The sequence below is a fragment of the Podarcis erhardii genome, assembly GCF_964252035.2.
Source record: "Podarcis erhardii genome assembly, chromosome: 7".
Lineage (NCBI taxonomy): Eukaryota > Metazoa > Chordata > Lepidosauria > Squamata > Lacertidae > Podarcis > Podarcis erhardii.
The window spans coordinates 9,982,933-9,995,850 of NC_138511.1; the positions used below are offsets into that span (position 1 = coordinate 9,982,933).

Below are 12,918 nucleotides of genomic sequence, written 5' to 3' on the forward strand. Positions count from 1 at the left end.
CATGGAAGGTGCCTAAAGAAGCCAGGGTGGCTATCTAAAGAACTTTTAACTGAGTTAAGATTAAAAAAGGATGTGTACAAAAAATGGAAAAGGGGGGGAACCACCAAAGAGGAATTCAAACAAATAGCCAGCACGTGTAGACACAAAGTCAGAAAAGCTAAAGCACAGAATGAACTCAGGCTTGCTAAAGAGGTTAAAAGCAACAAAAAAGGCTTTTATGGGTATGTTCGTAGCAAAAGGAAGAACAAAGAAACAGTGGGGTCACTCAGAGGAGAAGATGGTGTAATGCAAACAGGGGACACAGAAAGGGCTGAACTCCTCAATGCCTTCTTTGCCTCAGTCTTCTCCGATAAAGAAAACAATGCCCGACCTGAAGAATTTGGAGCAAATGATTCAGCAGAGGAAACACAGCCCAGAATAACTAAGGAGATAGTACAAGAATACTTGGCTAGTTTAGATGTATTCAAGTCTCCAGGGCCAGATGAACTGCATCCAAGAGTATTAAAAGAACTGGCAGATGTGATCTCAGAACCACTGGCAGTCATCTTTGAGAATTCCTGGAGAACAGGCGAAGTCCCGGCAGACTGGAGGAGGGCAAATGTTGTCCCTATTTTCAAAAAGGGGAAAAGAGAGGACCCAAATAATTACCGCCCAGTCAGTCTGACATCAATACCAGGGAAGATTCTGGAGCAGATCATTAAGCAAACAGTCTGTGAGCACCTAGAAAGGAATACGGTGATCACCAATAGTCAGCATGGATTTCTGAAAAATAAGTCATGTCAGACTAACCTGATCTCGTTTTTTTTTAAAATGAATATTTATTGGCATTTTCCATAACAAACACAACAAAAATAGACACAAAAAAGATAACAAAACTACAAAAACAAAAACTTAAAAAGAAAACAGTTAAAAACACAAAAAAATTCAAATGCTTATTTTCATACAACTTCTTTCATCGACCTCCTCGCACCTCCCCTTCTTGTATTCCAATTCACGTTGTTAACCCAGCAAGTCCTTGTTACTTATTTCTCAACCTTAACGTAATAATCTTATTTTTTCATACTGTAATTTTATTTTACCTCTCTCTCCATTTCCTCAATTTATCTTTGCAAATCTTATTTTAATTTTTTTTCCATTTCCTCAATTTACTTTTGCCAGCCTTATTTTCATTTCATTTCAACCACTCTAAAAATCAATTTTAACTTATCTAAACATCAATACTTATACATCTTTACTTATTCTTGAACATACTTCTTAAAGTCGACCGAATTTTCCCATCCACGGCCCTCCCAACTTCCATATAAATAACCAAACAGTCAAAACAAAATAAATTATGCTTATATACCCTTTGGATTACCAAACTCTATCCCCCCCGCCTTTCCCGGTTTTAGTCCCCAACAAGTGTTCATCAGTCTAATATACTGCTTAGCCTGGGGAATCTCACGTCCGAGGCTCTCCAGTCCCCCTCAGTTCCTTTCTGCCGGCCTCTTTGACAGTCCTTGATGTTGAACCCCTTAAGATTGACGCTTGTGGGGTACTCCAAACCTGGCTTCATCTTCCTCCCAAGTCCAAAAGCTCCCCAAACTCCAACTTCCAAATTGGTCAAGTTTGTAATCCTTAGGTCTTCAGATCCCCACCTAAGGGGATCTCTCAATTTTGCAGCTTTCAACTTAAACCAAACTTTCCACTTCAAACTTTTATTCTCCTTTATTGCCTTCATATCAGTCCCCAAATTGTAACTCTCCTTTGACATCTGCAAGGTTGCAACTTCTCCCTCCTTTTCTTCGGCATCATATGTCTCTTTCTCCACAATTTCAAGGCTCTCAAATTTCCCTAACTGTTCAGTTAGAACTTCTTGCTTCAAATCTTTATCAGCTTCCACAATGTTATTTAATGTCAAGGCCAAAGTGTTCACACTTGTAGTCAAAACATTGGTTTGGTCTTGTAACTTTCCCAAGAGAACAAGTATTCTGTTAAGTTCAGTATGAGTTTTACTTCCTTCAGCCATTCTTGTAATGTCTCTACCCCCTACCAGGGGGATTTTTAGTTCTTTAATGCCTTTCCGTTTAAATCAAGTAAACAAATTAGTTTGTATCAAGAAATTGCAACCAATGTGTCCAACAGAAGCGGCAGAAACAAAGTTCCCCTTTCCTTTCTTTTTGACAGCTAATTTGACAGCTGTCAAGTTCTTCGATACTTCCTCCACAGGCTGTCTCACGGGACACCCCCGGGTTCGGGGGGGTAAAACTTTAGCTCCCAAAGTTACTTTTATCCTCTGGTAAGATTCTTTTAACGTCAAACCATGAAGGTTAAACACTTTTAGAAAAAAGAAGAGATTTTCTCGATATTAAATAGCAAGCTCTTTGCTTTAAAATATTTACAAAGGGGGGGGGGACTTCCTTTTTGACCCTTCCCCGCTCGTGCCTAATTCAGCAAAATTTCTTTAAATTTCAAATTCCCTATTAACTCACGGGTTCTTACTTTAAGTCCGAATGTTCCAAGGAAAAAGTCAGCGCTTCTCCGACAATGGCTTGCGGCTTCGCTCTGCAGAAGGAGCAGTCTACTCACAGCACCACGCCGTACCCCATCCCCGTTCCGGAGCCTTTAAAAAGGCTCTTTCGCAGTTTGGGGGGGCGCAAATGGTGCCCGCCAAGTCACCACGCTCACAGGCATCCGCGCCTGTGATTTTTAAGGGTTCCCGCGTCGCCGCCGCGGACAAGACCCCATCCTGCGGAGCCGATTCCCTCCGGAGCTCGGAGGGAATCCGCCATTAGTCGATGGCGCCAACCCGGAAGTCTAACCTGATCTCGTTTTTTGACAGAATTACAAGCCTGGTAGATGAAGGGAACGCAGTGGATGTAGCCTACCTTGATTTCAGCAAGGCATTTGACAAGGTGCCCCATGATATTCTTGTAAAGAAGCTGGTAAAATGCGGACTTGACTATGCTACCACTCAGTGGATTTGTAATGGATTTGTAACTGGCTGACTGACCCAAAGGGTGCTCATCAATGGTTCCTCTTCATCCTGGAGAAGAGTGACTAGTGGGGTGCCACAGGGTTCTGTCTTGGGTCTGGTCTTATTCAACATCTTTATCAATGACTTGGATGATGGACTCAAGGGCATCCTGATCAAATTTGCAGATGACACCAAACTGGGAGGGGTGGCTAACACCCCAGAGGACAGGATCACACTTCAAAATGACCTTGACAGATTAGAGAACTGGGCCCAAACAAACAAGATGAATTTTAACAGGGAGAAATGTAAAGTATTGCACTTTGGCAAAAAAGAGAGAGAGAGAGAGAGAGAGAGAGAGAGAGAGAGAGAGAGAGGCACAAATACAAGATGGGTGACACCTGGCTTGAGAGCAGTACATGTGAAAAGGATCTAGGAGTCTTGGTTGACCACAAACTTGACATGAGCCAACAGTGTGACGCGGCAGCTAAAAAAGCCAATGCAATTCTGGCCTGCATCAATAGGAGTATAGCATCTAGATCAAGGGAAGTAATAGTGCCACTGTATTCTGCTCTGGTCAGACCTCACCTGGAGTACTGTGTCCAGTTCTGGGCACCACAGTTCAAGAAGGACACTGACAAACTGGAACGTGTCCAGAGGAGGGCAACCAAAATGGTCAAAGGCCTGGAAACAATGCCTTATGAGGAACGGCTAAGGGAGCTGGGCATGTTTAGCCTGCAGAAGAGGAGGTTAAGGGGTGATATGATAGCCATGTTCAAATATATAAAAGGATGTCACATAGAGGAGGGAGAAAGGTTGTTTTCTGCTGCTCCAGAGAAGCGGACACGGAGCAATGGATCCAAACTACAAGAAAGAAGATTCCACCTAAACATTAGGAAGAACTTCCTGACAGTAAGAGCTGTTCGACAGTGGAATTTCCTGCCAAGGAGTGTGGTGGAGTCTCCCTCTTTGGAGGTCTTTAAGCAGAGGCTTGACAACCATATGTCAGCTCTGATGGTGTTTCCTGCTTGGCAGGGGGTTGGACTCGATGGCCCTTGTGGTCTCTTCCAACTCTATGATTCTATGATTCTATGATTCTACTAGGTGGGTGTCAATAGCTGAAGCCCCAGGTGTCAAGCCCCCAAATCAAACTAGAGAACTTCCTTCCTAAGATAACAATTTACACATTTGGAGACTGTCGGTCTGCAGGGTTAAAGCAACAGACCTCTTTCCCATAACTCTTGTGGCTTTTTGATTACGCACCATACTCTGCTCCTTTCTTGACCAAAGTTTGAAATCCTTAACTTCATTACAAATGTGCAACAATAGACTATCCCAGGGAGTTGACTCAGAGACGGGGCTTTTCATGCCGGACTATTTTGAGTTGGGCGATGGTCTGCGCCTACAGATCTGTACACAGAATCTGGCGACCATTCAGGTCATCTTCTGCTCTTTGCCTAACAGCAAAAGGTCAAATTTTTGCTTTTGTGGGAGGTCGGTGAGCCTCACCAGTAGGGGATCCATGATCTTACTACGTGCCTCTTCATAAAAGGGACATCTAAAGAACAAGTGTTCTGGGCTTCCTATCTCTCCCAATGGACAGGTGCAAAGTCTCTGAGCATACGGGACCCTTCTAAAGGCTCCATCCAGGACCGGCGAGGGAAGAGCCACGCTTCTGGCGAGTGTAAAGGCCCTTCTTGCATCCCTAGATACAAGAAAGAAGAGATATGCTGCCGGTGCGGCTATATCTCTCTCGATTTCTCCAATTCTATAGTTGGGGCACCTTGCACAGTCCTGCTGTCTCTCGGTGTCTAATATTCTTTGCCTGACCGTAGTGTTATAAATAAAAAAATGCCCTTTTCCCTTATGGGGTATCCGAGAGCCCATATAGAGTCCTTACATAGGTTCCCTATTGGTAGGAGAAAATAACAGAGGCCAACCAGAGAATATTGAGAAGCAAAGCAGCTAGTAAGCTTGATCTTTATTGATCTGTTGCAACAGGGTGCTCCCCTCACACACAGGAAAGGAGGAGGACCCCCCAAAATGTTGTGCAAGGGCTTATAAAGACTTTTGAAATTCCCATCCTCTAGATCAAGACCACCCCCAGAAACATTATGCATACATCACGGAAGGGGTGTAACCTAAGACCACCCCTCAGATACATCCCACCTACATCACAGAAATTTAAATGTTGTTTTTCTCTTGTCCTTGTTTATCTCCTGTCTGGCAGGTTACTTGATTGGATTTCCTGGGGAGCCTGGCCATTCTTTTGTAGTGGTAAAATACTTATTTCCTGGGCCAGGTCACAGGCTCACACCTTTATTCAAACACAGATTAAGACAGGATTTGTGAAGGAAGAGACAATGGGGAGGCTTTTCCATTTTGACCATGCAGAGAAACATTTGCTCAGTTTAGGAATCAAAATGGTTCCAGGTTGGCTTTCCTGTGCTGATCTATGTACGTGTGGTTATGAACGTTGCCATATATCTAAGACCATACAATTCCTATCACAGTAGCATTTGCCTGGCCCAAGCCCAGACTTAGAAGGGCTTGAGGGGCAAAACCCAGTTTCCGGAGGGTGTTCAGGACTGCAGTCTGCGAGCCCGACTGGAATTGGTCAGAGAGGATCAAAGGGGCTATCCCTCGGGGGAGCAGATTCAATGTCAGCCATTTGTAGATTGATGTTAGGCAGATGCTAGCCTCCACTCTCATCATCCCCGTTTCCAATCTAATCCATGCATTTGAGACAAAATCTGGAAACTTGGAGGAGAGCTCTAAGAAGAGGGAATCAAACTGATTCTAAGCCAAAGGTCAGGTGGAACAACTCTGTCTTTTTGGCCCTGCGGAAAGAAATCAGATCCTGCAGGGCCCTGGTCTCATGAGGCAGAGTGTTCCACCAGGCCGGAGCCAGTGTTGAAAAGGCCCTGGCTCTGGCTGAGGCTAATCTAACTTCCTTAGGGCCTGAGACCTCTAGGGTGTTGCTATATATGGACCTTAAGGTCCTCCGTGGGGCATACCGGGAGAGGCGGTCCCATAGGAACGAGGGTCCTAGGCCATGAAGGGCTTTAAAGGTCAAAACCAGCACCTTAAATCTGACCCTGTACTCCACCGGGAGCCAGTGCAGCTTGAAAAGCACTGGGTGAATATGCTCCCATGGCAGAGACCCCGTGAGGAGCCTCGCTGCAGCATTCTGCCCCCGCTGGAGTTTCTGGGACAGCTTCAAGGGCAGCCCCACGTAGAGCGAATTACAGTAGTCAAGCCTGGAGGTGATCATCGCATGGATCACTGTGGCCAGGTTGGGTCGGAAAAGGTAAGGGACCAACTGCTTGATGCGGCGAAGGTGGAAAAATGTCGCCTTGGCTGTTGTAACCTGCGCCTCCATGGAAAGGGAGGTGTCAAGGATTACACCCAAACTCTTAACCGAAGGCTTAAATGAATAGAAGGATGAATAAGGTCTCTAAGGAAATGGAGGCCAGAGATTTTCAGTTTGTTTCCCAACCTACCTCGTCTGTGCTTTCCTGCTCAATACAAAATCATGAATGGGTCTGATCCATTCTTCACATTCTGACGTTCCTGTTTCTCTTTTCTCATGGACAGGGAATTGATTTTGATGAAGATCAAATATCGGAAATCAGCCTGGAAGATGGGGAGGATCTTCCTCCAAGGTAATCCTGTGCTAATCCCCTCCCCCATAATCAATTCCTTTTAAAAAACAACCCGGTCCATTTCTATGGTGTGGTGCTTGGGGTCTTTGAAGGACGGGAGGCAATAAACCCTTTTGACAAAAGTGCTACTCCTCTCTCCCCTCAGCATCCCAACCACAGCTTCTCCGGATGCGGCTGATCTTCCTCCTGAAAGCGTCAGCAAGGACCGGCTGAAGAACAGATTTACGGATGTCGTCGCAACGATGAAGAATGGGAAGATCCGAAGGAAGGCGCTCCAAGATCTTTCCGCCCTCCTGAAGAAGATCCAGGAATATGTGAGTTGCGTGGCGAGTTCCCGCCTCCCCCACGGAAATAAAGACACAGGACACCAGTATTTTAGGTTAATGGGCAAAATTAGGCCACAACTTTATTGATTACAGGAACTGAGCGGTATTGGCTTAGGCATTGGTCCTATCGACTAACCGGCTTCAGCCCGATTGCTAGAAGACCGGCAAGGGTTAACCACCAGGAGGGGGAGTCCTGCTGATGTACATCAACTAGGAGCTCCCCCGGGGTCACCCCTCGAGGGCGTGCCTTAGGCCCCACCTCCATAGGCTTCGGACAGGGCAATGCCCCACGGAATCCTTTACCGGACTACGCCCCCCACTCATTTGCAGAACAATACCCTTACCAATGCCTAACCACCAATGCTGAGGAAGTTGTGATGATTTGCTACGAGGTAGGCAAAAAACCAAATGGCTGGTGCCAATTTGCCAAGCGGGAAAAATTCCTACCAGGCCCCTTGACGGCGACCAACCGAAGTCCATAGCAATGTCAAAGAGCCAAACCTAAAGGGTGGGAAAACCGGAGCTGCTGGGGCACTGGGAGAAAAAGGGAAATCCTCAGGCGCGCCGGCCCTAAATAGCGCTGGCCACACCTCCCAGGCCAGCCGATTGGCTGGCAAGGGAGGTGACGCGCCCGAGGATTCCCTGCTCTTGCGGGGGGCTGCAAGCCAGCCCCCGAGTACGTAAGGGGAGGGCATGAAGCCCACAACCCCACCTCCTCTCCAGCTCAGAAGTGGCTTTACTGAAGGGAAACATTGCAACCATGCAGGGCTGTCAAGGCCTTCAGGCTGCTGCTTCTGGGCCCACCCTGCAAGGTGCCCAAGGGACAATCAGGCATCCCAGCACATACTCAATTTGGAGAACAGAGCTGGGCCATAGTGAGTAAAATGGCTGAGAAAAGAAGAAAAAAGCAAACATTAGGAAAAGAGGGGTGGGAAGTCAAAAAGAACTGGATTTTTTTCTGTAGAGGATGCTAAATGTTTTGGAATGTTTGGAAGATTTAATAAAAATGTTATAGGAAAAACGGTGATGGGTTGCTTATCAGTCCCTTCTCTGGGTTTCTTCTCAGCCATCGGTAGCGGTTCATGCATCCTCCTGTGGCCAACTGGTGGCGATTTCCTGCCTTTGTGCATTGGATCCGGACCCGGAGAGCAGGCAGCGGGCAGCAGAGGCTCTCTGCCATCTTCTGCCCATCCTGCGGCACAACGAAGGTAAGTCTAGAAGAATGTATCCCAGCATGGGGTGGGGGTGAGCAAGACCCAAACTAACCCTTTGGCTTTCCTTTGCAGAGATGCTGCCACGAACGTCATGGAACCGAACACTTATCACCAGAGCTGAGAAGGTCCTCAGATCCACCGGAGGACCGGTTCCTGAACTGTTCGTGAATAATTGTTACTCTCTTGCCAGGGTAAGTCGCTGTCTCTCAAGCCACGTGTTCTAGGTTCCGCAGAGGCAGCACCTGGGCTTTCTGCTCCCCAGCCCTGCCCTGTGGGCATCTCTGACCTCCCTCTCTTGCTTCAGGTCTTTGGCGCTTTTCTCCCCGCGGAGCAGCTCTTGGAGGCCATGTGCTTCCTGGCCAGAGACCTGGTTGTCGAGAGCAGCTTCAACCCACTGGATATCTCCCACTTACTGCAAGAATTCATCAAGCAGTTTGGCGGCACAAAAGTGGAGGTAAGGCATCTGCAAAGGTAGGAGAGAAGAAGATTCTCTGCTTTGGTGTAGGGGAGGCCACCTCATGCCATTGGGTGGCCAGGACACATGTTAGTTGAGAGGGGCCTGGCAATGTCAGGACAAGAACCGCAGCCAAGGGTCCTGAGAAACATGGATTCAGGGATGGGGAATCCTCCTCCTTCTGGGAGTAGACTGGCAAGCTTCTTCTCTTGGCCCACAATGGATAGGGGAACTGGCGCCCTGGAGCTGCCTGGGTTCAATACTTCCAAGGACCCTGAGTGGTACCTTGGAAGGAAGATGGCTGTGGTGGCACAGGTCAAGGGTCCCTCTTTCAATGAGCGATGGAGGGATCCACCTGCAGACAGCCCCACTTCCTTGTACTCTCCAAGCAACTCTCTCCTTTTCTCTGACAGGTGAAGGTGCTGCTGGAGGCCTTCTATAAGATCAGCCAGGGGCCTACAGTGCAAGGCAGAAGCATGGCCGTCTTCGCTTTGTCCATCTTGTCGCACCACCACCTGGCGACAGTGGTTGAATATCTCCTCCAGTTTCCTTTCGGGTATGGAGCCTTCCAGGTTCTACTGGGCTAAGGGGGAGGTTGGAAAGCTGCAGGGCTTGCTCAGAAAGCCCTTGCTGCCATTTCCTCTCTCTGGAGCATGGCAGCAAGCAGAAGACTTGAAGCTGACCATTGCTCTTGTTTTTGCATTCACAGAGACTGCGAGAGAGTGTGGAAGGAGGTGTTAGCATCGGCCAACCCAGAACAACTGATCCATCTTACGGCCAAGCAGCTTTACGAAAGCCCCTTGGCGGAATCTGCCACCCAAGTGGTAAGGACCACCTGCTTTCTGGCTTCCTTCCTCCCAGGGTAATATCTAGGGATTCCTGTATTCTGCAGGAAAGCAGATAAAGTGACTTGCACCCCTCTCTCTTCCAGCAACATCTCACCAGCCTGTTGCACGCCATCCTCAGGATGGAGGACTACAAGGCAGCTGTGCGCCAGAACTTCCCACAGCTGCTCATCGCTCTCCTGGGGATGGTTGTCAACTTCCATTACGACCTGGAATTCCTCGGGTGAGTAGTGTGTTGCAAAGGGACCAATGGAGTCCTTTCCCCTTCAGCCTCGGGGGGTTTCCTGTCCAGCTTGGTTTTGCAAGGGAGGCTCTCCTTCAGGCGGCTGCTAGGGAGGAGGGATGGGGAAGGAATTTGAGTGTGTGGCAATGACCCTCCTGGTAAAACTGGCCTTGCTTTTGTTGCAGAGGGGCTAAGGAAGTTCTGCACCTCCTTCTTGGCACCACTGGAGAGCAAGTGGAGGCGGCCATCGTTGACCAACTTTTCTGCCGGGAGACTTTCAGCCAGGGGTTGTCTGCCATGGTGAGGTAAGAGGAAGAACGCGGTGACCTTCCCCAGTGGTCTGGCAAACGGAGCTGAAGGCACGGGATCGGACTGTGCCCGTTTGCTTCCTGCGGTGTCTTTGCCTTCCTTACCAAGATCTGTTTCTCCATTTCAGAGCTGTCGGAAAGCGACGCTGGTGGATCCCTCCCATGGTGGAAAGCATCATCGCTGCTCTCGAGGACGAGGATTTTGCCGGAATGCCACAAGTCGCGGCAGCTATCTACATCGAGGTGAGGGGGACGGACGCGGGAGGAAATGGGTGCAGCAAGGAGGCCCTGGCTTGGTTTCTGCCGAGTGTTGGGCTACTTTGAGCCTAAGGACTGTTTCCTGTTTTAGTGCTCCTCAGAGTAGACCCATTGGATTTGATGTACATGACAAACTTTGGTACATTCACTTCAGTGGGTTTGCTCTGTGCAGAATTGCAAATGGTGGGTAAAAGGAGAACCTGCCTCAGCCTCTCATCCCTGAAGAGTTTCTTTCTCTTTGGGCCTCTTTAGCTGCTCAGCTGCCGTCTGGAGGTCTATCCCTGTGAAGATACACTGGAGCAGCTCCTCAACTGGCTGGAACACGACCACCTGCAAGTCCGGAAGCTCAGCGTCAGAGGGATATCCCTGCTTCTGGACTCTGACATGGCAAGTGATGCTCAGAGGGAGGGAGGGAGGGAGGGAGGGAGGGGGGGTACGGATCTCGATTCTAATCATGGTCCAGCACTCTTTTGCTGGCACAATACTGAAGGGCCTGTGCTAAAAGGCGTGAGGCCTTTCAGACCTTTGAAAAGATTCTCTCTTTTGTGTAGGACCCTTCGCTTCTGCGGCTGTTGCTGCTGGATTCCCTCCCTTCTGCAGAAGCCGATGTCCTCCCAGAGTTGATAGAGCTAGTAGACCAAGCCTACCATTCCAGGGAGCTGGGAGAGGAAGACCTGAAGATGCTGGCGGCAACTTACTGCGGTCTGGCTGCCCATGTGAGTGTTAGGGAAAACATGACATCACACCCGGTGGAGGAGGAATGCTTTGGAAGAGGAAGGGTGGGGTTTAGACTGGCATGCAGCGGAGATGTTCTGGCTTCAGGAGGGTGTTCCTCTGGAGCACCTTCTCTTGGAAGCCTGCCTGGAAAACGCAGGGGGAGAGCCACCCCTGCCCCCAGTCTCCCCCAGGAGGAGGATAGGGGGCTGAGCAGCCTCAAAACACCCAGTGGGCAGGAGAAAGGAAGGTGATCTGCTGAGAAACATAACCTCTGATATTTTCTGCCTACAGGAGGAAGCCTCCGTCCGGGCATCAGCCATCGAACATCTGGGGCTGCTTCGGGGCTGGGTGAGAGACCAAAGGCTTCCCATAACAACAACAGAAGAGGAAGCCATTCACGAACTGGTTGTGGTCCTCATTCACCTCGAAGACGAGGACGTGGTGGCCAAGGTGAGGGCCAAAGAGGTGGACTTACACAGTAGGAGGGAGGGATTGTTCTCAGGAGCTTACAAGACTATGTACCGCAATTTGTAACCCTCTTCTCTTCTTGTGTTGCAGGCCGCAAGGAGGGCTCTTTGCCATCTAGCCCCACAAGTGAAGTGGTGGGCTCGTTCCAACAAATTTAGCCTCCACTTTGCTCTCCACCAGGCTGCCAAGCATCTGGTAAGTTCCCTCTGCTTTGTTGGCAGCTTTGCCCAGGCATGTCTCTGGGACTGCAAGGCTCTTCTGCCACACTCTCAAGCCTCTCTGATGCCAATTCTCCTTTGTCTTTGCCCACAGAGCAAGACCTTCAGCAAGGACATCCTTCGGAGTGCTGCCTTGACATGTACGAAGCCGTCCGCCAACAGGCTGCCATCAGTCTCCAGGGTGGCAGCTCTGCTTCTGGGTAAGTCAAGCAATGTTCTTCCCTGGTAGGGATGGACAGAAACATCTTGGTAACGATGGCTGGGAGGATGGACATGTCCCCAGGCCACCTGCTAGGTAGGCCTCCATCTGCGCCCAGATCTTGCTCTGAGTGAGCGTGGAGACCTCTAGAGCATACCTGTCCTCCTGCCGAGCTACCTCTGTCTCCACTTGCTTTGCACCGAGATGACGTCCCTTTTCTTGCCTCTTTCTCTCTCTAGGTCATCTGGCTTTCCGGGATGCCAGTTTCATCCACCATCACGACATGGCATCCTATGGAACATGTGAGTGAGACGTACGGAGGGCAGGGAGGGATGCTTCTGCTGAGAAAGGTCTTCAGGGGAAGGCAAATTCTCAGATGTATGTTCAGACAGAGGTTCCACAAGATGAACATGCAAAGAGAATTGGCATGTGACTTCACTGCTCTCTCTCACACCCAAACACACCTGACGGCTGTTTTCATATTGTTGATGGATGGCTCTTTTCCTGTGTATCTCCGCCTTGCTCAACCTTTCTCCCTTGCCCCTCAGGGCTGGAAGAGATGCAGCAGCACGAGGAAGAAGGGCTCAGGCAGACAGGGAGGAGCTGCCTGAACATCATGCAGCGGGCCTATAAACATCGGAAGAAAGGCAGGGTCCAGCGCTTTTTGAGGAGGCTGCTCCACTGCGTTCACAGGGAGCCTTACCCGCAGGACTTCCTGAGCTGCATGCCAGGTGAGTGAGGCATCTGGTGGGCTATTGGGACACCTGGTGGAATGTCTGGAGGGGACGTTTCTCAAGGAGCCTCTTTCTCCTCCTGACAGAACATCCGGAGTAGCGCCAGGCCAAGGCAACGTGACATCAGAGTTGTGCTGCAGTGATACGATCTTCTGCTCTCCGCGGGATCCAGTCTGGACCAGCGCCAGGAACATCAGCGCCATCAGGATGGCCCAAGAGGAGTGGTGCTGCCCTCACGACCTTCCGTACACAGCGGTAGGAAACCTTTTTGTTGTTGTTGTGTTTCTGGTTGATGTTGTTTTGGATTGTTGATTTTTTTGATTTTGAATCTCAGGG

General features: G+C 49.2%; 1 protein-coding gene across 1 annotated transcript; it reads left to right on the top strand.

The window, feature by feature from the left end:
• The first annotated feature begins 6,149 nt into the window (after positions 1–6,149).
• LOC309347184 (maestro heat-like repeat family member 5) lies at positions 6,150–12,715 on the top strand. Its single transcript, XM_081871525.1, has 19 exons — positions 6,150–6,178; positions 6,380–6,618; positions 6,764–6,932; positions 8,011–8,152; positions 8,231–8,349; positions 8,463–8,612; positions 9,026–9,168; positions 9,322–9,436; positions 9,544–9,680; positions 9,866–9,985; positions 10,117–10,231; positions 10,499–10,633; positions 10,798–10,962; positions 11,255–11,413; positions 11,522–11,626; positions 11,744–11,849; positions 12,088–12,150; positions 12,397–12,579; positions 12,669–12,715. Exons 3-19 carry the CDS (start codon positions 6,861–6,863, stop codon positions 12,680–12,682), a joined length of 2,043 nt encoding a protein of 680 aa, XP_081727651.1. The 5' UTR covers positions 6,150–6,178; positions 6,380–6,618; positions 6,764–6,860; the 3' UTR covers positions 12,683–12,715.
• The last annotated feature ends 203 nt before the right edge of the window (positions 12,716–12,918 follow it).

Coding starts and splice junctions, on each gene's coding strand:
- LOC309347184 (XM_081871525.1), top strand. CDS start 6,861: ATGAAGAATGGGAAGATCCGAAGGAAGGCGCTCCAAGATCTTTCCGCC. Junction 10,634..10,797: donor TGCTTCTGGACTCTGACATG/GCAAGTGATGCT, acceptor TCTTTTGTGTAG/GACCCTTCGCTTCTGCGGCT. Junction 11,627..11,743: donor ACCAGGCTGCCAAGCATCTG/GTAAGTTCCCTC, acceptor CTTTGCCCACAG/AGCAAGACCTTCAGCAAGGA.